At 51.9% G+C, this 24,757-nt stretch overlaps 2 protein-coding genes across 5 annotated transcripts in view; both read left to right on the top strand.

Annotated features, from left to right (window-relative positions):
* The first annotated feature begins 6,250 nt into the window (after positions 1–6,250).
* AARS2 (alanyl-tRNA synthetase 2, mitochondrial) lies at positions 6,251–20,095 on the top strand. Its single transcript, XM_054491219.2, has 22 exons — positions 6,251–6,527; positions 7,344–7,535; positions 8,073–8,218; positions 8,446–8,613; positions 9,168–9,312; positions 12,226–12,371; positions 12,591–12,699; positions 13,090–13,128; positions 13,231–13,342; positions 13,836–13,969; positions 14,420–14,564; positions 14,798–14,970; positions 15,086–15,199; positions 15,298–15,438; positions 16,199–16,336; positions 16,447–16,556; positions 16,714–16,822; positions 17,118–17,240; positions 17,471–17,581; positions 18,181–18,264; positions 18,379–18,489; positions 18,939–20,095. Exons 1-22 carry the CDS (start codon positions 6,285–6,287, stop codon positions 19,101–19,103), a joined length of 2,958 nt encoding a protein of 985 aa, XP_054347194.2. The 5' UTR covers positions 6,251–6,284; the 3' UTR covers positions 19,104–20,095.
* Positions 20,096–20,928: 833 nt separating this feature from the next.
* Positions 20,929–24,757, top strand: part of TCTE1 (t-complex-associated-testis-expressed 1) — a 20,152-nt gene continuing 16,323 nt past the window's right edge. Inside the window, exon 1 of one of the 4 annotated variants that reach the window (XM_054491226.2) lies at positions 20,929–22,534. The gene's annotated coding sequence lies outside the window, so the exon portion shown is untranslated. Of the gene's footprint in view, positions 23,359–24,757 lie in introns of all 4 variants that reach the window. The other 3 variants (XM_054491228.2, XM_054491225.2, XM_054491227.2) reach the window with 3 other exon arrangements.

Here is a 24,757-nt window from a genome sequence, read left to right as displayed (position 1 = left end):
GCACATGGCAATGGCCTATCCCTCTATTTTGTACTGAATTTTATCTTTTCAAATACTTTAAAACTTTGTTCCTGCAATAATCCTTTCATTTTCTTGCTTTATCAGCTTCTTCTCTGTACCAAATCACTTCTATCTACATACAAACAAGCCAAATGTTGCTGTTCTTAAAAATAAATAAACAAGCCATGCACAGTGGCTCATACCTGTAATCCCAGCACTTTGGGAGGCCGAGGCGGGTGGATCACCTGAGGTCAGGAGTTCAAGACCAGCCTAGCCAACATGGTGAAACCCCATCTCTACTAAAAATACAAAAATTAGCTGGGAGTGGTGGTAGGCACCTGTAATCCCAGCTACTCGGGAGGCTGAGGCAGGAGAATGACCTGAACCTGGGAGGCGGACGTTGCAGTGAGCCGAGATCATGCCACTGCACTCCAGCCTGGACTTTCATATCGAACACTGAATGACCTCTCCATGTAGATGTCTAATTTCAAACTTAACATGACCAAAGCAGACTTTTTATTTCCCTTCCACAGACCTGCTCCTTCTCCAGGCTTTCCCGTCTCAGTGAATGGCACCACCACCCACCCTGTTATTCAGGTCATAAACTTAGAAATGAGTCTTCTCTCCCTTTCTCTGCATCCCATCCATCAGCAAATATAGCCCTACCCGCACATGCAGCCTGAATCTAACCATTTCTCATCTTCACAGCTGCAATCCTGTCCATCATCTGTCTCCTGGACAACATCAGCAACAATGCCTAATAGGCATTGTTGCTTCCACAATGACCCCCATAGTCAACTCTCCCTCAGTGGAAGGATCTTTCAAAAGCATAAATCAGATCATGTCGCTCCCCTGCTTAAAATCCTCTAATGAACCGTTTTATCTGTAAATGTATATTCCTCCTGTCTCTGTCCTCTATAAAAATCTGGAAACAATGACTGACCCAGTAGCAATAAGTATCCCTAGCACCTAGATTGTAGTGTTGAATTACCTTCTCCCTAATATTAAAAGTAGCTGGGACTCTTGTAAATGGCTGATTCCAGGACTGGGGCAAAAAATGGACAAAATGAGCCAGAAATATCTTGCCATAACAGAAAGCAAGGAATCTATCAAAGATTACTAGAGTCATGTCAAAGGGACTCAGAAGGCAAATCAAAAAGTTTCCCACTAACCAAAGATGGGACACTTTGAGCTTTAATGGACACAGCACTGTAATTGCAATGGATTGGAACCATCAAATAGGCTGAAATCCATGAGTTCACAATGATGCTGAAAATATAATAATAGCTCATTTTTGGAGAGTGATAGCAACAAATTCATTATCTTGAACACTGATAACTGAAGGGGGCAAAATCAAGCATGTAGCCTTTTCTACATTAACTATACCACTGATTAACAAATAATTGATTAGGGGAAGCACCTCTTCATAAAAAGACTCCGATTAATAAATGAAAAAGATGATAGAATTGACATATCACCATGTTGCACCTTCCAGTGAGTTAACAGATATAGGTATTATGTTATCAGGGGCTGCTAAGATCACAGAAATACAGATAACCAAACATTGATGTACCCTCTGGTGAAGGAGCATCTATGGTCTTGCCAAAGAGATTCAAAATTCTGTCTAATCAAATCTCTACATCCAGGTGCTAATTTGCATGAAATAGAGAAGACAGAGGAACATGTTGAATGTGAGTTGAATGTCGAATATGCAGTTAGCAAAAACTTAGACTGTGGGAAACCACAGAACAAATCTCCGTAGCTATGCAGTAGACACACTGTAAGGAAAAGGATGGAAATGGAACCTATTGATAAAAAGACTTAAAATATCAAGTCTATATGCTTTTTTAAAAAATGTGCAAGACTATAACATCTAAGGATGTACATTTGGGTGATAAACTATAAAGAAATGCAATGCAGGCCGAACTTGGTGGCTCACGCCAGTAATCCCAGCACTTTGGGAGGCCGAGGTGGGTGGATCACCTGAGGTCAGGAGTTCGAGACCAGCCTGGCCAACATGGTGAAACCCCATCTCTACTAAAAATACAAAAATTAGCCAAGCGTGATGGTGGGTGCCTGTAATCTCAGCTACTCAGGAGGCTGATGCAAGAGAATTGCTTGAACCTGGGAGGCGGAGGTTGCAGTGAGCCAAGATTGCACCATTGCACTCCAGCCTGGGCAACAAGACTGAAACTCTGTTTCAAAAAAAAAAAAATGCAGTGGTTACTATGAAAGTCAGGGTAATGGTCACCTTCGGGAGAAGGAAGGTGGTTGGGAACAGGGCAGAATCCATGGAGGGGCCCTGGGGTGGCTGCAAAGTTCTATTTCAAGACCTGGGTGGTGGATACAAAGATGTGTGCCTTTGAATCAACAACATTGAAACAAGTCAACATTTGTTTTGGTTGATTTTCTGCATCTATGTTTTACGGTGTAATTTTTTAAAAATCTCTATTGCAGTGTTTGGCAAACTTTTTTTGAAAAGGGCCACATATTAAATATTTTAGGCTTTCCAGACCAAGAGGCAAAATCGAAGTTGTTATGTAGGTATTTCTATAACCAATTAAAATGTTTATCTTGGAGATCGAGGCATGAGGAATGCTTGACACCAGGAGTTCAAAACTAGCCTGGGCAACATAGCGAAACCCTATCTCTTTCAAAAATAATAAAAATAAAAATAAATAAAATGTAACTACAGTATTTTTTTTAATGCATAAGGATAAACCTCTAGAATTGAGGCCCTCAAGGGTCCATCAATACTTGAATTCCTGATCCGGGGGCTCCACCAGCCATCGGCGTGCCCTGATGACTTTGCCAGATTCCCATGGTAACCGCTCCCCTTCCACCCTGGTCCACATTAACTTCTACGTCTCTAAGCCACAGGCGGACACAATCACCACCCTCACTTCCCTAAGAAGCTGGGGGAAGGAAGGGGGCGAGCGCTCTTGCACACGATGAGCTCCCAGCTACACCCACCTACTCTGGGTGAGCACCCCTCCCAGGAGAAAGGGAGAACCTAAGGGCACCTGAGTCTTAGGCCCCAGGACCAGGCAAAAGAACGTTTCCTAAAGCCTGTGTCCAAACTCCCCTCACAAGTCCTTTACTACACCCTTGTCACTCAAGGTATGGTCTAGTAGACTAGCAGCAGCAGCAGCATCACCGGGAGCCTGCTAGAAATGCAGAATTTCACCCACTCCAGACCTACCGAATCATAGTCTGCATATTTAACAAGATCACAGGAGATCCATATGCATATTAATGTTTGGCAAGCGTTGGTTGCTTTCATAATCCAGATAAGCCAATGTCATAAATAAACACATCAAATCAGAAATACCTCTTGCAGGTTGACTTTTAACCTAGACGCTAAAAGACTGTTTTTATTATTTATAAGAGGAAATTCCCAAAGTTGAGTTCCCCATGCTCAGTAAGAGTGAAAATTCCCTTTTGTCTTCCCTGACCATCAATCCAGGACAGAATGTCTCACTGATCTTGGGGTCCTGCTCTCAAAGCCAATGGGGAAATCAGAAAGGACACTTTCTACTCCTAGAATAAGAGTGTTACATCTTTTAAACAAGGTGAAAGGGAGAGCACAAAGAATGGCTGGATGCCTTGAACCTAACAAAATAAGTAGGTCAAATGGCAACATAAGGGAAAATCCCAACTCCAGGGAAGATAAAGCACCACTGTCTTAAACAATGAAAGGAGCACCCCAAATGTTGCTCACAAAACCCAGCTGAGTAACTTGCAAAAAGCAGACCCCATTTGCATGTTAAACCTCAAAATGAAATTCCCACAAATGCTAAGACAGTGGATCAGTACCCTTCTGAGAAGTTCCCAGGATTGGTAACTTCCCTGTCTGATGAGTTTTCTCCACCTCCAACTATCTTGGGAAGCTGCAGGCCTTCAATTTAACTTCCTCATCAGATGACAGTTGCAAACCAGAACAGACACATCCCAATCCTAGATGAACCACTTTGCTTCACTGGGAAATATTAAAAAGGACCTAATGATTCACCAAAGAGCACCATATTTAAAGAAAAGAAAATTATCATTTTTAGTGGCAAAGACAACATAAGATGAGAGAACAACCTACTTCAAACAGAAAACAACTAAAAACATTTTTCTAAAAATCCATGATACATGCTACAACACGGATGAACCTTGAAAACATTATTTTATGTGAAAGAAGCCAGTTACAAAGAACCACATATTATATGATTCCATTTACATGAAATGTCCAGAATATACAAGTCTGTAGAGACAGAAGGTAGATTAGTGGTTGCCAAGGGCTAGGAAGGATGAGACGATTGGGGGTTAATGGCTAAAGGATTTGAGGTTTTATTTGGAAGTAATGAAAATGTTCTAAAAGCGATTGTGGTGATGGATGGGCATCTCTATGTAAATATACTAAAAGGCATTGAACTGTATACTTTATTTAAATGGGTGAATTGTATAGTATGTAAATTATATTTCAATAAAGCTGTTTTAAAAAAATTATATGGCTCCACACTAGATCCATGTTTGGAGTTTCTAATATAACACAATGACTTTCTGGGCAAAATCTGAAAAAAAAAAAAAGTTGATGTCAGTACTGAGTAGAGGCCCTGCCAGGTTTGTATGGCAAAACACTCCCATCTCAGTTTGGGAAATAATTTCACAGTCTTGTCTAAAGACCATCAATCTCAGCTGGGCGCAGTGGTGCATGCCTGTAATCCCAGCACTTCGGAAGGCTGAGGTAGGCAGATCACCTGAGGTCGGGAGTTCAAGACCAGCCTGACCAACATGGAGAAACCCCATCTCTACTAAAAATATAAAATTAGCCAGGCGTGGTGATGCATGCCTGTAATCCCAGCTACTCAGGAGGCTAAGACAGGATAATTGCTTGAACCCGGGAGACAGAGGTTGCAGTGAGCCGAGATTGTGCTATTGCACTCCAGCCTGGGCAACAAGAGCGAAACTCCATCTCAGAAAAAGAAAAGTCATCAATCGCACAGAAATCCCCAGCTGGCTTTAGCTTTCTGTTCCAGAAACACTGGAAAAACCAAAACAGGCCAAACACACTTTCAAAACAACACCTTTAATCTATGTGGGCAAAGGGAGAAAAAGGGGATCATGGAATAGGAGTTATAGGTGCTGTCAGAATACAAAGTTGAGAATTTACTATCACTATAGAAATTCAAGTCCAATGTAGATTCCGCAGAGAAACTATGTATACAAAGACCCCAAATAACTTAATCCAAAGACCCCAAATAACTTAACACACACAGAATCGTGGCTAAAAGAGAACACCCTGATGGCTAAGGCCTTCTCAGTTATTACACTGACCTCAGCTCTGGAACCTCTATTGAGTTTTAGCTTTGGCAGATTCTCTTTTCTCTTCCCAATCTGTTTGATTTCCCAAGCCAAGGGCATCATGAGACGCCCCATGAGCACCCTGATTGCATCCACAAGGGCCTGTTGGCTTCAGGGTCACAGCTGTTACTATGGAAGGGAGAGGTAGAACAGGTATATTTCTTACCCTAAACGAAAACACACAAAACCTTAGGGCATTAGAAGGCTTAGAGAGTGAAATCTCCGCAGCTATTAGCCAACAGCTTCCCCCTGCCTTGACGACCTGGATTCTCTCTGATCCCCAGGCAAATGAGAAGACCAAATGTTAGGCAAATAATAATAGGCAGATGCTGTTTGGCTTCTGTGTTCTCCTATAGACTCCTGCTTCAAGGGCAAAAATGGCCGTGTCTGATGCCAAGGTCCAAGGGAACTGGCAAATGCCTAGAACAGTGCCTAGCACATACTAGGTCTTCAATAAATATTTGTTGAATACCTCTTGAATGAATGCTGATACTCCCCGTCACTCTCTGCCTTCTTCCCTCAGCCTGGAAAAACACACACAAAACACACACACACACGAAGTTGAATCCACACCTGTTTATTGCAACCCCATTTGTAACTTTGCAAAACTAATAAGCACAACAGCAATTACTGTTAGAATACGGATTTCAGTGGGCAGGGCATTTTGTTAATTTTGTACCCTAAAAGCCCAAAACAATGCCTAGCACATAGTAGGCTCTCAATGAATATTTGCTTAATGCCGAATGAATTAAGAGCCTACTATGCGCCAGGCACTGTGCTAGACGGACTTCTGCCAGCGACCCAGTCGATCGCTTCCACCCCGGCGGCAGAGGCCGCCCCCTGAGTCCTCCTACCGCCAGGGGCCGCTGTAGGAAACGCCTGGCTTCCTTCCCTCGTCACTCTTTGACCCCGTAAAGTCACTGCCCGGAGCTACGATGGCAGCGTCAGTGGCAGCTGCAGCCCGGCGGCTGCGGCGGGCCATTCGAAGGTCGCCCGCATGGCGGGGCCCCAGCCATCGGCCGCTCTCATCGGAGCCCCCTGCAGCCAAGGCCTCGGCCGTGAGGGCCGCCTTTCTGAACTTCTTTCGGGACCGCCATGGCCACCGGCTGGTGCCCTCCGCTTCCGTGCGGCCCCGCGGCGACCCCAGTTTGCTTTTTGTCAATGCGGGCATGAACCAGGTGAGGGCAGAACCATACTGATAGGGAGCGGAGTTTGTGAGTTTTCCGGTGAGAAAGACGCTGCAGGATTGGGCAAAAGAAGCGAGAGGCGGAGTTCGTAGCTTTTGGGGAAAGAGGGCGGTGCTTGGTTGAGTAAAGTGATGGGGGTACGGCGCTCAGAGTATAGGGAGGGCTTGGGAAGGGCTTGAGCTGGGAACTTCTGGATTGGATTTGAGTATTAGGTCCAGAAATGGCTGGAGTGGAATCCCGAGGGAGAAGTCTGATTTCATTTATTCGTTATTTAAATAAAGATAAGGCTTTCATTAAATGTTTGTTGATCACCTATTGTTTGCTGAGTACTATTCTCTAAGCTTTTGATTTTTATCAACCACTCACCTTTTCTAGACTTCATTGTCCTCATCTGTAAAATAGGGGCGGCATAAGTTAACCTTAGAGGCCGTCTGGGCTCCCTACTAAATGAGTCTCAGTTTTGTACCCTGAAGTTATTGGGTGTGGTTGAAGAAGCTGAGACGGAGGATGCCACCTTTCAGCGCCCCGTTTCCAGCTCCCAACACATTCCTCCTTCTTTTACCTTGCCTATTTTACTAGCAGAGGGTCTCCGGTTCATGATTTATTTACCTCTTCTCTGCTCCCCACACACCAGAGATGGCTGTCCCCAGGCTCCTAGGTTGTCCTCCTAGACCAAGATTACACTGCACTCTCAGGGACACAGTCAGCCTTCGGTCTGAATAGCCATCCCTATCCCCACTCCCCACATTTCCCTTCTACTGAGAAATTGGATATCCCTCTCCCCCTCCCCACTCTGTGTGCTTCCAGTTCAAGCCAATCTTTCTGGGCACCGTGGATCCACGAAGCGAGATGGCAGGCTTCCGACGTGTGGCCAACAGCCAGAAATGTGTGAGAGCTGGAGGACACCATAACGACCTGGAAGATGTGGGTCAAGACCTTTCCCATCATACCTTCTTTGAAATGCTTGGCAATTGGGCCTTTGGGGGTGAATATTTTAAGGTGAGTCTCTGGGGATCAGTGATCAGCCAAGAAGGGAGTCAATTTGTCCTGATTCCATTGTACTGTCTGCTTAGGCAGGGCCTCATACCAGATGTGGAGGCAAAGTGCTAGTTGAGCAGGTGTAACAGGAATGATCTCACTTCCCTGATTGGATTATAAGTCCCTGAAGGGCAGAGACTGTACTTCCTGCCTAATGATTACTCAAAAATTGTTGTTTGAATAAATGGTCAAACAGCAATGCTAAGGTGCTTACTGGAGTCAAAGATCACTCCAGGCTAGAGTAGGCAGAGAATTTCATGTGAAAGTGGGACTTGTTCTGGGACTTGAAAGAAGATAGGATTTAGAAGAAGGGGGAAACTTTCTGGGCAGGAAAGCACTCAGGGGCAGTAATGGTTCATGGCTTATTCTGGGAACAAGATGGCAGCAGAAATGCTTTTGTCTTAAGTCGGGGGCTAAACTCATGTGGCTTGATTACTTCAGTGGGGTCTCCCTCTCACCCATCTTCCTCCCCCCACCCCATGCTGGTTTCTGCTGCAGGAGGAAGCTTGTAACATGGCCTGGGAACTGCTGACTCAGGTCTATGGGATCCCTGAGGAAAGGCTCTGGGTCTCCTACTTTGATGGTGACCCCAAGGCAGGGCTGGACCCAGACCTGGAGACCAGGGACATCTGGCTGAGCTTAGGGTAAGTCAACCCCCTCCTTATGTTCATTCCTGGAGGTCAGAAGGACTGGAAAATGGAGACTACCAGCACCAGTCCTCAGAATCTCAGCATTTCATTCCAGGATACTGTGGGTCAGCCCTGTTCCTCCTCTTGCTGAGCTGTGACTTGAGGGAGGGGCTCTCATGGCAGAGAGAGTCCCAGCTTCTGGGTCTGTCTGTCTCCCACCACTCACCTGCTTTTCTCCCCAGGGTGCCTGCTAGCCGTGTGCTTTCCTTTGGACCACAAGAGAACTTCTGGGAGATGGGGGATACTGGCCCTTGTGGGCCCTGTACTGAGATCCACTATGACCTTGCTGGTGGGGTGGGAGCCCCCCAGCTGGTAGAGCTTTGGAACCTGGTCTTCATGCAACACAACAGGTAATGGGGTGCTGAAGCAGGATGAGAATCCCTGGCTAGAAGTGGAAAAGGTGGCAATTAGAAGACTTTGATCTGTTTCATATAAAAACAAACACGTAAATGGTGCTTACCATGTGTCAGGCACAATTCTCAACACCTTATAGATAATAACTGATTTAATTGTAGTCTTTGCCTGTGACAGCTTAAACAAGTCACTGCTGTTCTCTGTTGAACTTGATGATCAACGAGTTGAACTTGATGATCTCAGATTTTCTTCTAGCCTTGACATGTCTTTCTAGGGGCAAAGAATTCTGTCCCAAGATGGGATGTCTGGTGCCCAGGCAAGGGCCCAAGCAGGGGTGACAGTGGAGATAGCCCTATATGAGGAAGGACGGGATCCCAAGGCCATCATCATCTGCTATTGCAGGGTGGCAGGGGAAGATACTGATTGTCTGGTTCCTCCCACTGTTAGCTCCCTTGGGCCCCCCCCCCCCCATTTCTCTACTCCACTTGGGCATCTGTCTCACACCTGTAATCCTGGGTGGGGCCTCACCTTGCACACCTTCCCTGGCCAGAGAGGCAGATGGAAGCCTGCAGCCCCTGCCCCAACGGCATGTGGACACAGGAATGGGCCTGGAAAGGCTGGTGGCTGTGCTGCAAGGCAAACACTCCACCTATGACACTGACCTCTTTTCCCCGCTGCTCAACGCCATACAGCAGGTGAGTGCCTCTTCCCTTCGAGAAGCCCTCTAACCTGCTCTTCACAGCCCTCAGCCCCATTGCATTCCATCTTTGTTGAGAACTCAGAGTGTTCTCAGCATCTGAGGACAATAACCAACCAAGAATTCCAAGACGTCAGGCAAGACACTAGGATTTATTACTTATTACCTGATGTTCCTCCTAACTCCTTACCTCTTTCATTTATTCAGAAAATACGTGTTGAGTGCTTACTTTATGTGAAATCTTTTGTGTTTGGTACAGAAGACACAGCAGTAAGCAGGAAAGAGATCATGGAGCTTATACGCTAGCATGAGAGATAGACAATCAATAAATGTGTTAAAGAACAAGGTAATGGCTTACAGATTGTGAACAGGCAGTAAACATGGGTGAGAGTAACTAGGAAGAAGGAGGGGTACAGAGGAATCTTAGATAAGGTGCTTGGGGAAGGCTCACCAAGAAGATGACCTTTCAGCTGAGCCCCAAAGGAGGAGGAGTCAGCCACAGGAAGCTCTTTCCAGGCAGAGGGGACAGCAGGTACCAAAGGCCTTGGTACTGATGGATTAGATGGGGAGGGGAAAGAGAAATCAAGGATGGCTCCCAGGCTATTGGCTTGAGCAACACAGTGAATGGCATGACTGTTTACTGAGATGAAGAAGCTTGGGGAAGAGAGAGGTTTGGAGCTAGGTGAATCAAGCTCCCTGCTTTGGAGCATTTCCATGTGTGTGTAGCTTATACCCTCCCTCCTTGCCCCCCAAGAAAGGGCTTGACATGTGCCAAAAACTAAAAGGTGGCCAGCCAGCTAAAGGAGAATCCCATGGGATATAGTAGGAACATGTGTCAGTTAACTTTTACTGTATAACAAACCACCCTAATGCTCTGTGGCTTAACCAACAACCATGTATCTGCCCCCTGAGTCTGTGAGCTAGCGTTTAGGCTGGGCTTAGCTGGTTCATTTTTTGGTCTTGCGTGAGCTCACTCATCCATCTGTGGTCAGCTGAGAGGCAGCAGCTCCTCTGGGGCTTGGCTGGCTGTCAGTTTGGGGGCAGTAGGGGTGACTGGGCCATGTGTCTGTCATCACGTAGCTGGCTAGTCTGGGCTTGTCCACAGCACAGCTCAGCAAGGTTCCAAGACAGAGAGCAGACACATAGGCTCAGAACAGTGTTGTTTCCACTGTATTCTATGGGCCAAAGCAAGTCACAAAGCCAGCACAGATTCAGGGGATGGAGAAATAGATTCTGTCCCTTGATGGGAAACAGCTGTAAAGTCCCATTTTAAAGTGGCATATGCCTAGGAAAGGGCCATTTCTGAGAACAGTCTACCACAGAGAAGAAGGCAGAATCCAGTCTTGTGGGCCTCGAAGTCCAAAGTGGGGCCTTGATTCTCAGAGTGGTGAGAAGGGTTCTCAGGGCTGGGCACAGTGGCTCACTCCTGTAATCCCAGCACTTAGGGAGTCAGAGGGAGGTGGATCGCTTGAGGTCAGGAGTTACAGACCAGCCTGGCCAACATGGCAAAACCCTGTCTCTACTAAAAAAATAGAAAAATCAGCCAGGCATGGTGGCACACACCTGTAGTCCCAGCCACTTGGGAGGCTGAGGCAGGAGAATCTCTTCAACCCAGGAGGTGGAGGTTGCAGTAAGCTGAGATCGTGCTACTGCACTCCAACCTGGGCAACAGAGTGAGACTGCATCTCAAAAAAAAAAATAAATAAATAAATAAAAGTGTACATCAGATCATGCCACACTCCCCACTGAGAACCCTTCTTTTTTTTTGAGAGAGTCTTGCTCTGTTGTCCAGGCTGGAGTGCAGTGGCATGATCTCGGCTCACTGCAACCTCTGCCTCCAGGGCTCAAGCGATTCTTGTGCCTCAGCCTCCAGAGTAGCTGGGATTACAGGCACCCGCCACCACACCTGACTAATTTTTGAATTTTTAGTACAGATGGGGTTTCACCAAGTTGGCCAGGCTGGTCTCAAACTCCTGACTTCGGGTGTTCCACCTGCCTCAGCCTCCCAAAGTGTTGAGATTACAGGTGTGAGCCACCGCGCCCAGCCTGATGTACACCTTTAAAAGGCTACTCCTGTTGCTGTGTGGAGGATGAGCTGGAGGGAGATGAGAGCAGAAACTTAGGAATCAGTTGGGAGGCTATTACCGGTCCAGGCAAGGACCACAGGGCATGCTTTGGCTAATAGCAGTGGAAGTAGAGACAAGTAGATTGATTTGAGAGATCTCATGGAGGTAGGAGCAAAAGGACCCACTGATGGATTACGATGGGTAGGGGAAAAAGAATTCAAAGATGGCTCCCAGGCTATTGACTTGAGCAACACAGTGAATGGCATGACTGTTAGATGAAGAAGCTTGGGGAAGAGAGAGGTTTGGAGGTAAGTGAATCAAGCTCCCTGCTTTGGAGCATTTCCGTGTGTGTAGCTTACACTCTGCCTCCCTGCCCACCCCCACAAAAGATGGGAGAGGCAAGAACAGGTAGTGGAGAGCACCTGGAGTCCAACAGGCCCGGCTGAGATCTCAGACCTGCTCCTCGAGAGCTGGGTAGCCTTGTGTCACTGAGTTCCTCTGAGCCTCAGCATCTTCTTTAAAGCAAGGATACTAATACCTCCTGGAATGGGCTGTTTTGGGGATTCGAGGTCACGTTGTTCAAGTACTCACCCAGTTCTGATAGTAGAAATTCAGTAAATGGTCACAGATATGTTCTCGTGTAGCACCAAATATGAGCCCTGTGAGGGCAGGGCCTGGCTCCTGCTCATCCATGAGGCATCTCAGCCCAGGACTGGACTGGCAAGGCCATTCTGGATGTGGTTGGCTTTAGGGCTGAAGGCAGATGCTCTAGAGGCGATAAAGAGCACCCACCTGGGCCAGGTTAGGCAGGGTCACTGGCTGACTCTTTCTCTTCTGCTTCCCAGGGCTGCAGGGCACCCCCTTACTTGGGCCGAGTAGGGGTGGCAGACGAGGGGCGCACAGACACAGCGTACCGCGTGGTGGCTGACCACATCCGCACACTCAGTGTCTGCATCTCTGATGGCGTCTTCCCTGGGATGTCAGGTCCCCCGTGAGTCTGGAAGGGCTACAGATAGGACAGGGGCTGCTGGGGGTCTCAGGTGGAGGAGGGAAGGAAGAGGAGAGATGGGTCTGGTTGAGCCAGTAGGAGGAATGGGGAGAGGGAGAGCTTTGAGGTGGGAGCACACACTGTGGACCTTGTCCTTCCCACTCCCCATATTGCTGACCATGAGCCACTGGGGGTTCATGTCTGGGCTCTGAACCCCTTTAGGCTGGTTCTTCGTCGGATCCTCCGTCGAGCTGTGCGTTTCTCCGTGGAGATCTTAAAGGCACCACCTGGCTTCCTAGGCAGCCTGGTACCTGTAGTGGTGGAGACATTGGTAAAGACAGAGCTTCTTTTTCACTGTGGGCCTCCCTGGGCACTTTGGGGAGCCTACCACTGAGCCTAGACAGTGCCCCCAGCCTGGGTGCCCGGAGGTCCCCAGCCTAAATATCAAGCCCAGCATCCTATCAGCAAGCTAAGAAAGCTGTCCTTGCTTACAAGAAGCAGGAAAACTTGAGGAGGCTCCTTGCCCAAACTGCTGAGCCTTTGACCTCAGGACCCCCTTCTGCCACCCTACAGGGAAACCAGTTCCCCATTTGAGTCCCTCTCCTAGCCCCTCAATGCGTCTGAGACTCCAGGGCAGGTGTCCTCAGGGAGGCCCAGGGTGGGGAGGTGGGGGTGGGCTGGTTGCCTTTCACACCTCCTCAGCCCTCTCCACCTCCCCCAGGGAGATGCTTATCCAGAACTGCAAAGGAACTCAGCCCAGGTACTGGATTCCAGCGGGAGAGAAAGGGGTTGATGGGAGAGTTGTGGAGAGAGACCCTCCTTCCAAGCAGACCCAGCTCCACTTCTGCTCTGCCTGGTTCAGATCGCCAACCTGGTGTCAGAGGATGAGGCAGCCTTCCTGGCCTCCCTGGAGCGGGGTAGGCGGATCATTGATCGGACTCTGAGGACCCTGGGGCCTTCAGATATGTTCCCTGGTAAGCGGGATACCTAGCCCATGCACAAGGGGCTCGCTGAGACTCACCAGGGTGGGCAGAGGAGGGAGCTCTGGGCCAGCCCCATGCCTCATATCCACCCCTGACCTCTTCCCAATGTTCCTCTCTCCCTGGACTCTCCTTCCATACCCAGACGCCCCCGCAGCAGGAATACCACCCTGCCTCTCCCCATGCCCACACTGCCCAGCTAGCCCTGCCTCCTGCTTTCCTAGGTTGGCTTCATGCATAGACTGAGCTTCCCTCCTCCCTTGAAATGATGTGTGTCCAGGGAGTACCCTGGACTACCCCCAGCTCTGGCCTTGAGGCATGAAGTCTGAATGTAACCCCTCTTCTGAGGCTACCCAGTATGGAAGGGGTATTTGTGTTTGGCATCTGGTGGCTTCTGCGTGGTTAGAAGGGCCCTGGACCTTATTTTTCTCCCCTTCTTCGTCTAATCCCTCCCCTCCTCAACATTCTTTGTCTTTCTCTCTCAAAGCTGAAGTGGCCTGGTCCTTGTCACTATGTGGAGACCTGGGGCTCCCCTTGGACATGGTAGAGCTGATGCTGGAGGAGAAAGGGGTCCAGCTGGACTCTGCTGGACTAGAGCGGTTGGCCCAAGAGGAGGCCCAGGTACAAGCTGTGGCACCCCCATGCTGGGTTCTGTTGGGACACCCCTTCCCCAGCCCTGAGCTCCTGGGAGAGGAGCTGTGGATATTGAGAGGAATCCAGAGGCTGAGATAGGATCTGTCCCCTCACCTGGGAGGTTTCTAAAACCTCAGGCCACAACCCGTAGAAAGCAACAGTAGCCAATGGGCTAAACACAGGAGCAGAAGCCAGCACAGCCTCCTGGAGAGGGGCCCTCCAGGGGCAGCAGTGGGCAGGAAGGCCTAATCCCGGGGAGCCGACATGATGGATGGTTCACCAACCAGCCCAGGGGCTCTAGCAGCCAGCCAAGCCCTGAGTTCTTATTCCAGAAGGGCTGCAGAGTCCACAGCTGTGTGGCAGGGACAGGGCCCTGCGAGGCTGAAGTCCCACTTTCATTCTCCATGCACTTCTTCCATGCCTATGCCCATCCTGCAGCACCGGGCACGGCAGGCTGAGCCAGTTAAGAAGCAGGGATTGTGGCTTGATGTCCATGCGCTTGGGGAGCTGCAGCGCCAAGGAGTGCCCCCAACTGACGACAGCCCCAAGTACAACTACTCCCTGCAACCCAGCGGAAGTTATGGTGAGAACCTGGACCGAGGCCTGCCGCCACAAGCTTGCCTGACCATGACTAAGAATGTCCAAGATGGTTGCTGCTAGCCCCTATGTATTCCCCAGGATGGCCACCAGGGGTCTCTGTGGCCCCAAGCTGGAAGTGCCCCTGCCAGCGGGGGTGCCTGTTGGCCTCCAGGCACAGACCCACCTTCACATCCCCAGCCCCTGCCCACCACTAGTAACCATTCTGTGCCCTGGCAGAGTTTGGCACCTGTGAAGCCCAGGTGTTGCAACTGTATACAGAGGACGGGACCGCAGTGGCCTCCGTGGGGAAAGGCCAGCGCTGTGGCCTCCTCTTGGACAGGACCAACTTCTACGCAGAACAGGGGGGCCAGGCTTCAGACCGTGGCTACCTGGTGCGGGCAGGGCAAGAGGTGAGTCTCCACCACAACCCAGGCTGATTTCTGTGGGCGGCAGACCCAAGCCTGAGTGGGAGCCGAGGGGAGGGAAAGGCTACAGGCACCTTGACCACTAACTACCCTCCCTCAGGACGTGCTGTTCCCAGTAGCCCGGGCCCAGGTCTGTGGGGGTTTCATCCTGCATGAGGCAGTAGCCCCTGAGTGCCTGCAGATAGGGGACCAGGTGCAGCTCCATGTGGATAAGGTAAGGATCCTCCCTAACTGTTCCCAATACCCTGCAGCCCCTTCACCCTCCCAACCCCCTGCCTTCACCCAGGATGCTGGGTGACAAAAGTATTTCAGGCCTGGCGTCTAGGCTGCATGGCGAAGCACACGGCCACCCACCTGCTGAACTGGGCACTGAGGCAGACCCTGGGCCCTGGCACAGAGCAGCAGGGCTCCCATCTCAGTCCTGAGCAGCTGCGCTTGGATGTGACCACCCAGGTGAGCCCGGCACAGAAAGACAGGCTTCATGTGAGGTGACAGGCTTAAAAGAGAGACAGCCTGCTGTGAGCGGGTTGCCCTTAGAGGCCTGGGCTCTAGGCCCAGCACGGCCGCCCAATCACTATGGGACCCTGGGCAAGTCCTTTCCCCTTGGGCTCCTTGTGCAGCAGTGAAGAGTCAGGCTACAGAGTGTCTGGGGCCTCGCCTAGCTCTGATGTTGTGGGATTCTGAAGGCCCTCCAGCAGGGGCCTTCCCTTCACCTCCAGCCGCTCCCCTTCCTTGTTTCTACTGTCACCCAAGCCATTCTTGCTCAAACTGGGCTGCCCTCTCCCTCTGCTGCCACCCTGTCTCCTTGCCCTTCTTATGCATCTGGCTTAAATCCTTTCTCCAGGAAGTACTTGCTGGCTAATCCCCATCCCACCTGCTTATTCCCTACTCCTGCATCCCCCCATCCTGTAGTTCTCTCTTCCATTGGGCTACCCCTTGTAAGCTCCATGTGGATACAGCCTCCTTTTTCTGTTTCTTCAACTTTTGATGCCTGGTGAAAGGCCTGGAGCTTCCAATAGGCCCAACTCCCAGATAGCTTTCTAAGGAAAATAATTGTCTGCTCAGGTAGTGTTTATTGAGCACCTATTATGTGCTAGCCACTATTCTAGAACCCAGGGATAGCTCAGTAAACATTGACTGTGTTTCAATGCATCAGTTACAGGTGTGGAGCTGACTGTGTGTTGGTCTTTCCATTTCCTCCCCACCCCTCCAGACCCCATTGACCCCAGAGCAGCTCCGGGCGGTGGAGAACACTGTGCAGGAGGCCGTGGGGCAGGATGAGGCTGTGTACATGGAGGAGGTGCCCCTGGCACTCACTGCCCAGGTCCCTGGCCTGCGCTCTCTGGATGAGGTGAGTTGGGGAAGCCCTTTTGGTGGAGATCGGGGGCCTCCTTCAGGCATACCCGGAGGCTTTACCCTTCTCCTTTGGCAGTTAACGGGCCTGTCCCCTCTTGACCTCAGGTTTACCCAGACCCTGTGCGGGTGGTGTCAGTGGGGGTGCCCGTGGCCCATGCATTGGACCCAGCCTCCCAAGCCGCACTGCAGACCTCTGTGGAGCTATGCTGTGGGACGTGAGTCACTCCTTTGTGCTGCCTGGCCCAGGGGCCCCGGATCGTTGCCCTTCCCTTGGTCTTTGGAGCCATCAGCCCTTAATGGGAGATGCACTCTGGCTTCTCCCTTCTCTACTGTCATGCCCCTTGACTTTCTGTTCCCTCCTTCCTCCCACAGGCACCTGTTACGTACAGGGGCTGTAGGGGACCTGGTTATCATCGGGGACCGCCAGCTTTCCAAGGGCACTACCCGCCTGCTGGCCATCACTGGGGAGCAGGCCCAGCAGGTCAGCATGCCAGTAGGCCTGGGACTTCTGGGTTGAGTGGGTGCATGGGACACATGCAGGTGACATGCTCAGGCTCAGGGGTGCCCAGCAGCAGAGCCAGTGTTCATACTTGCACACCAATGTGGCCATATCAGCTATTGGCAGCTGGCATGTGTTTTGATTATTTGGTGCTGGTGCCTTGATTGGTCCTAATTGTTAAATCTTATTTGTCCCTGACCAGTAATGAGTTGAGAGGCCTTGTCCTGGGGAGATGAATGTACCTGGTGGCCCTGACCCTCCTGTCCCCTCTCTGCAGGCCCGAGAGCTAGGCCAGAGCCTGGCCCAGGAAGTGAAAGCAGCTACTGAGCGGCTGAGTCAGGGGAGCCGGGATGTGGCGGAGGCACTGAGGCTGTCCAAGGACATAGGACGACTCATTGAAGTGAGGGCCACGCCTACCGTGGAGCTGTTCCCCACCCTCTCCTAGCCCTATTCCCTCCCCTATTCCTCCCTGGACCCCTCCAGACTCTCCCTAGCACTCCAGTCGGGTTGGGCTCCAGCTGGCCCAGATGTTTGTCTGCAGGGTGGGTGTCTTCCCTGGCCCTGCTGGTCCCTACCTCAGAGACTATGGCTCAGGGAGGGGCAGGGGTGATGCACTGCTTCTGGCCATAGGCTGTGGAAACTGCTGTGATGCCCCAGTGGCAGCGGCGGGAGCTGCTGGCCACAGTGAAGATGCTGCAGCGGCGTGCCAACACTGCCATCCGTAAGCTGCAAATGGGACAGGTGAGAGGAGGTTTGGCTGTACCCATGTGCCCAGAGACACTCCAGCACATACACTGAGAAGTCTCAAGGGCTGGGGCATGGGGGTGAGTCAGAGGCTGTGCAAGGACAGGGTGGTGGCAGCTTCTTCCTTCTCCTGCCAGCTGAGAACCATCACCCAGGCCATTCCCTCACTTCTGTCTCTTTCAAACTGTGTTTCTCCCCCAACTCCCAAGTCTGGCTCAGATTCCCCCGGAAGCCTGCTGACTTGATTAGTGCCATTCAGCCCTGATTGCACCTCCACTGTGGATCCCCCTTTCTCCCCCCCACTCCTGGTCCATCTGTGCTCTGACCTTCCTCCTTTCACCTTCAGCGACCTATTTGTAGGGGCTTGAAGCTATGATGAAAGGGAAGTGGCGAGGGAAGTGAGGAAGGACACATGTGGGACCCGAAAAGAAGGCCACCCTAGGCAGAGTCCCTGCCACGTCTGCCTAGAGCTGATGACCTTTGGGGTGGGTGGGGGAAGCAGGGGATTGCTCAGCTGGGGCTCAGTTCAGAAGTTGGGGCTAATTGGAAACCTGCCTCTCAGCCTGATCCCTCTGCTTGTCCTTCCTGCCCCATAGGCTGCAAAGAAAACCCAAGAGCTGCTGGAGCGGCACTCAAAGGGGCCTCTGATTGTGGACACAGTCTCTGCTGAGTCTCTCTCAGTGAGTGCTAGCCAAGTGGGGCTGCCCCAGGGTCTGGGGAGAGCAAAGTCCTGACCACGAGGTAGCTAGGGGTCTGGGAAGCTATGGGCTCACCATCTGTCTTTCGTGGTCCAGGTGCTGGTGAAGGTGGTACGGCAGCTGTGTGAGCAGGCCCCCAGCACGTCTGTGCTCCTACTCAGCCCCCAGCCTGTGGGGAAGGTGCTGTGTGCCTGTCAGGTGGCCCAGGTGAGGGAAGTGGGAGAGCAGCCCACCACCCCCATTAATACCCATCCTGGTCCAGCTCTCTGATTTTACACCTTTAATTCCTCCCAGACAAAGGGGCCAAGGCTGGGTGGAGGTATCTATGAGGATACTCCGGGACAGAGATAGGGGAATCTCCTTGTTCCTAAAAACAGCCCCTCCCCACCCCAGAAAGCACCAAGAGATTCCTTAATTACCAACCCCTCCCAGGCCTCACATCCCTTGTAAACAAGTAGCAGATGTTCACATTCATACACCTCCCCACACACATTTCCAGCCCAAACCTTCTCTGGCTCATCACCTGACTGCCCCACCATGTGCCCAGCTGGGAAGGGGGCACTGATCACCTTCAGCTCCACTCTTGAGGATACCTTGAGTGGATGCTGGCAGGGAGGGCCACTCTGCATCGTTTCCCCTTCTGATTCTTTTCCTAGGGTGCCACGCCCACCTTCACAGCAGAGGCCTGGGCACTGGCAGTGTGCAGCCACATAGGGGGCAAGGCGTGGGGCTCGCGAGTGGTGGCCCAAGGCACCGGAAGCACTACTGACCTGGAAGCTGCCCTCAGTATAGCCCGAACCTATGCCCTCAGCCAGCTCTGAGCCAGGTCTGCCCAGGGACCCACATGGACTAAAGGCAATGCCAGGAGCCCTGAAGGAGCCAGCAGAACCTTCCCACACGCTGAAGCGAGGACTAGGGGCTGGAGGCCAAGCAGCTGAGCCAAAGAGGATCACCTGGGCCAGGGCCTACATGACACAAGGAGACATGGGCTAGGGAAGGCAGAACTGGGCCCAAAGACAAACACCCCCTTGGTGAAAGAGAAGACATGGACAATTATGGCTGTGACTGCACATTAGAAATTATTTCACTGGCCGGGTGTGGTGGTTCACACCTGTAATCCAAGCACTTTGGGAGGCCGAGGCAGGCAGATCATGAGGTCAGCAGATCAAAACCATCTTGGCTAACACGGTGAAACCCCATCTCTATTAAAAATACAAAAAATTAGCCGGATGTGGGGGCACACGCCTGTAGTCCCAGCTACTCGGGAGGCTGAGGCAGAAGAATCGCTTGAACCTGGGAGGCAGAGGTTGCCGTGGGCCAAGATCGCACCACTGCACTCCAGCCTGGGTGACAGCGAGACTCTGTCTCAAATAATTTCACAGAGGATAGCAAGCTCCAGAAGGTTCTATTACCTTTAAAAAAGAGTAGTTTTGCCCCTCCCAGCAACCTGGTATGGGTGCCCTAACACCAGTCTGAACTCACACTGTCTGAAAGGCCACCCAGGATCCAAATCGGGCCATCTTCATTGCCATGAGTGCTCAGACAGACTGCGTGCCAGGAAACAGTGGGCACCGACAAAGGGCTCCCTGGCTACTGGGAAGATACAGAACCATCCTGTGAAAATCATTTCAGCAGTGGAGACCTTCTTTGCTATCACTTCTTTCATTAACAATGACCTCTAATTAAAATTGGGCCCTGCTGGTTTGTTGATGAATTGAGCAACTGAGAACGTGGCGGGCACTAAACTGACAGTTCCTTCATGGAGCCTGCTTCATGTGGAGGAAACAGGAAATAAAGCAGAAGAAGAGGGTCAGGCTTGGTGGCTCATGCTTATAATCCTGGCATTTTAGGAGGCTGAGGTTGGAGAATTGCTTGAGGCCAGAAGTGCAAGACAAGCCTGCGCAAACACAGCAAGACCCTGTCTACAAAAAAAAAAAAAGAAGTGATCTTCCTGCCTCAGCCTTCCAGGTAGCTGAGACTACCCACACCTTGGTCCCAGCTACTTGGGAGGCTGAGGTGGGAAAATCATTTTGCCCAGGAATTTAAGGCCACAGTGAGCTGTGATTGCACCACTGCACTCCAGGCAACAGAGTGAGACCCTGTCTTAAAAAAAGAAGGGAGAAAGTGTCAGATGGTGATGAGGTCTGGGGGGAAAATAGAGAATGGGGATCAGGAGTGTGGATGGTGGCATTCCCTCACCAAGAGGTGACATGTGAGCAGGGAGCTGGGAGGTGAGGATGTGACCCATGTGGAAATCTGAGGGAAAAGCATTCCAGCCTGAGGGAACAATCAACGCAGAGGCCGTGAGGTGGCCAGTGCCACTGCGCAGTGAGCTGGGATAGGGGCAGGTGATGAGGTTGGAGAGCGGGGTCAGACAAACAATATACTTATTAAAACAAATTGTACAGCACCTGCCTCAAGCCTCAACTGAAGCTGAAAATTGGCACCTCAAAGCAGGAGGAAGCCAAGAGATGGAGGAAAGCCCTCCTTCCCTACCAGAATGAGTCCACCTCAGACAGCCAGACTTTGGACCTCTGCCTCTGTTCCTAGATCTCTGTTGCTAGATGAAGGAAAGGGCCTCAGGGGACCCATCTTCAAATCAAGGGCTCCCTGGCTACCAAATTCTGTCTAGTAAAAATTATTCGAGCAGCGTGGGCCCGCCTGGCATCATTTTCTGCAGTTTCTCATTCTAATTAAGGCACTGATGATTTGCTGGTAAGGCACTGGTGAGGGCTTGAAGGGACCCAATCCCCGGTGCCTGGCCCCTCACTGCTTGCAAAGCAGCATCCTGGCCACTGGGGCAGTAGCCTCTGTTCAGCAGTGCTCACCATAGGCCCAGGTTCAAGCTCTTCCGCGGGCGCCAAGATGAGTTGTGGCACCCCTGATTTATTGATGAGTTAACAGAGCTTCGAGATGTTCATCCTGGGTAACCAACTAGCAGTCCTCGGCAGAGCTGAAATCAAAGCTACCCTTTGAAACCCCCGCCACCCTGGCTGCCTGTCCCTTCCTGAAGGCCAATTTCTTTTTTTTACTAGCCGTCTCTCTGGTCTGTCCTTCTCGCCCTCCAGGAGATCTGGGGCCCCAACCACATCTTGTCGCGCCAGGGCTGGAAGGGAGTTTGGCACAGGGCATGGACTGTGTAAAGGAGCGCTGTGTTGGCTGGAACCTTCCTGCGTCTGGTACCAGACCTTCAGCTGGGGGAAAGGTGGAAGGTGCCCTCCCGCAGGGCCTAAGGTCAACAGGAGGCCTCACGGGAGTTCCAGTGACTTCTACAGGTGCCTTGTAGAAGGTGCGTCCACCCTCCTCATCTTCCACAGACGCCTTTCCTGGACCAGCTCCCTGTCCATTGCCACACAAAAGCTACCAAAAGAGCACAAGCACTCCAGATCAGCAGCCCTGCCCGACCCCCGCCTCCCGCAGAAAGCCCACCCGTTCCTAGACACGTCCCACGGAAGCACAGGGCATAGCGCAAGGCCACAGTCCCACCAGCCCCAAAGCGGCCGCTTCCACGGAACAGTCCTGAGGCCGGGCCTGGCCACCCTGCGCGCGAATGAGCCGCGTGCCTGGCGCGCAGCGGCAGCCGAGGAAGCAGCAGCGCCCCCTCGTCCGAGCCGCGGCGCGCTCGTCCTCCCAGCCCGGCCCGCTCCTAGCAACGCGGGGCGTCCCCAACGACAAAGACCGGGGCCGGCGCGCGGGACTCTGCGTGAGACGAGCGCCGGGGCTCCCGGAGCGGGTGAGGCAACCTCCGGGAGTGGGGACACCCAGCCCCGGTCTCCCTTATCGGGGCCCCCTCAGGCCAGCTGGGCCCGGGATCCCCTCTAGCGTCCTCTGCCCACACTGGCCCGAAGCCCACAGGCGGCCATTGCCTGGGTTGCGTTTTCCGTGGCGGGGAAGCGCCGGTCCGTACCCACGAGAGACCCCAAGCCCTCCACGCGAGGACGCCCCGCGCCTCCTCCCCACCACAGTCACTGTCTGCAAACCGTCTGGCCCGGGGCTGGGGATCCGAGTGAGGCGAGGGGAGGGACTATGGGAAGAAGAGGGGGAAAGTGGGGCATCCGTAGGGCATGGAGGACAGCGGTCCCAAGCCCTGGGGCCCCAGGCTTCTCCCAAAGGCCGCCCGTTCCCATCACCCGAGGGCTGTAATCCCTCCCGCCCTCCCGCGGGTCCGGAAGCTTCCTCATCTCCCTACCTCCCACTGCACTGCCGGTTTCCCTGGGTTACCAAGGAGAAGCCAGCGCCTCTACACCCCCAGGTAGGATGGGGGAGGGACTCCTGGCCTTTGGAGCTGAGCTTCCCTGCTGGGGTGCCTGAGCTGAAGGTAGGGAGGAGGGGTGGGAGCAGACCCGCTGGAGTCCCTTTTGAGACAACAGACCTGAGTGGTCAGGAGTTGGGAGGAGGCTAGCCCAGGGGCTGTGGTAAGTGACCTGGCGGTTTCACCCAGCCCAAGTCCAAGCACGCAGGCCGAGGCTCAGTTGGAGAAAGTTTTTTGCCCTTCCACAAGTGGAATTCCCAACTTGGGAGTGACTTACCCCAAAGTAAGACATGGTGGGCATGAAGGATGTGGAGGTGGGTGTAGACAAAAGCCCAGAGCCCTGAGAACAGAGGAGGGCTCTCCTGAAGGGATCTGGGGTGGGAGCGGCTGAGAAGGCAGTCAGAGCAGTGGGTGCAAAGCCAGCTCCTGGGGAAGTGTCCCAGGCACAGAGGCGCTCTCTGCCCAAAGAGGGCTGGGTGTCTCCACTTCTCCGCTAAGAGGAAGGGAGGAGGGGACAGTTGAGGACCAGAACTGTGATGCACAAGAAGGTGAGAATGTAACCCTACAGCATCTTCCTCGTGTTCCCATTAGGGCAGGTGGAAGGAGCTCCTGCCCAGAATGGTTAGATTTAGCTGGGGACCTGAGGAAGGATGGAGAAGACCCAAGACTTCCTGTGGAGGGAATGTGCCAGGGGCAGGAGAGCACCACTCTGCAGCACTCTGTTGGGCTCCTTGCGCCCTCCAAAGGATGCAGGCAGTGGTCCAGCCTTGCGGAAGTCTCCTATGCCCAGCAGTGAACTGGGAGAGTGAGCCTGGACTATTTAGGTCAGCACCAAGGGGATAACCCTGGGCTCCATATTGGTGAACAAGAGAGCTCATGAGCTGGAGAAAGTGGGAGACCCACTGGAAAAGTGCTGTGAATGACTGAGTTGGGAGCAATTTATAAGCAACCCCAGCATCTCATGGAAGTAAGAGCATTAGACAGACACAAACTAAAACCTCAGCTTCTCCACTTACTAGCTAGTGACATTTAGTAAGTTACTTAAGCTTTCTAAGTTTCAGTTTCCTCATTTGTGAAATGGGGACAATAGTGTTAAATAATAATCCTCAATAATTAATTTGAGAATTTAATAAAAATTATGTAGTAAGGCATCTAGCATCTTCACTACAATATCTAACACACATTTTGAGTGCTGGCTCTGGGCCCAGCCCTATATGAAATGTCTCACACACATTAGCTCCTTAATCTTCTGGGTAATCCTATGAAATAGATACTATTAAGTACTGTCCACACGTTATAGATGAAGAAACTGAGGCAAGTGGGGACCTGCCCAAGGTTGCACAGATACTGGGGGGCACCGTGGAGATTTGACTTGAGGCAGCAGCACAACTCCTGAGTACTTAGCCAGCTGCTGTCCTGCCTCCTGCTATGTATATGCTATTGAAGGCCTAGAGCTCTCAATAAATCATAGCTATATATAGCCAAGGGTATGGTTCCCAGAACACCTGTCCACCAGATTCAAGCCATCAGAAATGAGGACAACCCTGGCCAAACTGGAGCATCTTGTCACTTTCTATTACCTGTGCTTGGGCATGGAAAGAGCAGTCCTTCACACCCAGTCCTTTGAGTTAATGGCCTGGTATGGACGTTGTTCCCTGTGTGTGATTTCAGGACCCTGGACCCTGGTCCTGAGGATGCAGAGTAGGGGCCCAGGGGAGGAGGATTGGCCTTTCCCTAGGGACTGTGGTCCCGGGTTAGAGACACAACCATGTGAAGCCAAACAAGCTGGTGAGGCAGGCCCCAGAGAAGTGAAAGTCCACTGCATGTGTCCCCACTCTCCCGCTTTCCCCCTCTGAGAGCATAGCACATCCTTGGATGGAGACACCAGGTGGTGGCACAAGACGTACCCACTCCTGGTGGCCCTGACCTCTCTAGAATGTCAGGATTCCTGCCCTGCCCATATTCAAGACTGGAGTCTTGAAAGTGCTCCTGGTCTTCAAACTCTGGGATTCTCTGACTGGCCCGACAGGTTACCCAGGGAAAGAAAGCTCCAGAGAGGAAGGTGACTCTTCAGCCATCTCCAGGACTGCCGTCTGTGGGTCCTTGGGGACTGTCCATGTGCCCAGGGCCCCCAGCTATTGGGTATCCACCCATCCCTGCAGGCTCCCAGGGAAGATAGTGCCACCTACTCGCACCCTCAGCTGCAGGCTGGTGACTGCCAGG

The sequence above is a fragment of the Pongo pygmaeus genome, chromosome 5 (genome assembly GCF_028885625.2).
Source record: "Pongo pygmaeus isolate AG05252 chromosome 5, NHGRI_mPonPyg2-v2.0_pri, whole genome shotgun sequence".
In the NCBI taxonomy this organism is placed as follows: domain Eukaryota; kingdom Metazoa; phylum Chordata; class Mammalia; order Primates; family Hominidae; genus Pongo; species Pongo pygmaeus.
Note: the sequence above shows the minus strand (reverse complement) of the source record. Positions and strands in the feature narration are given on the sequence as shown.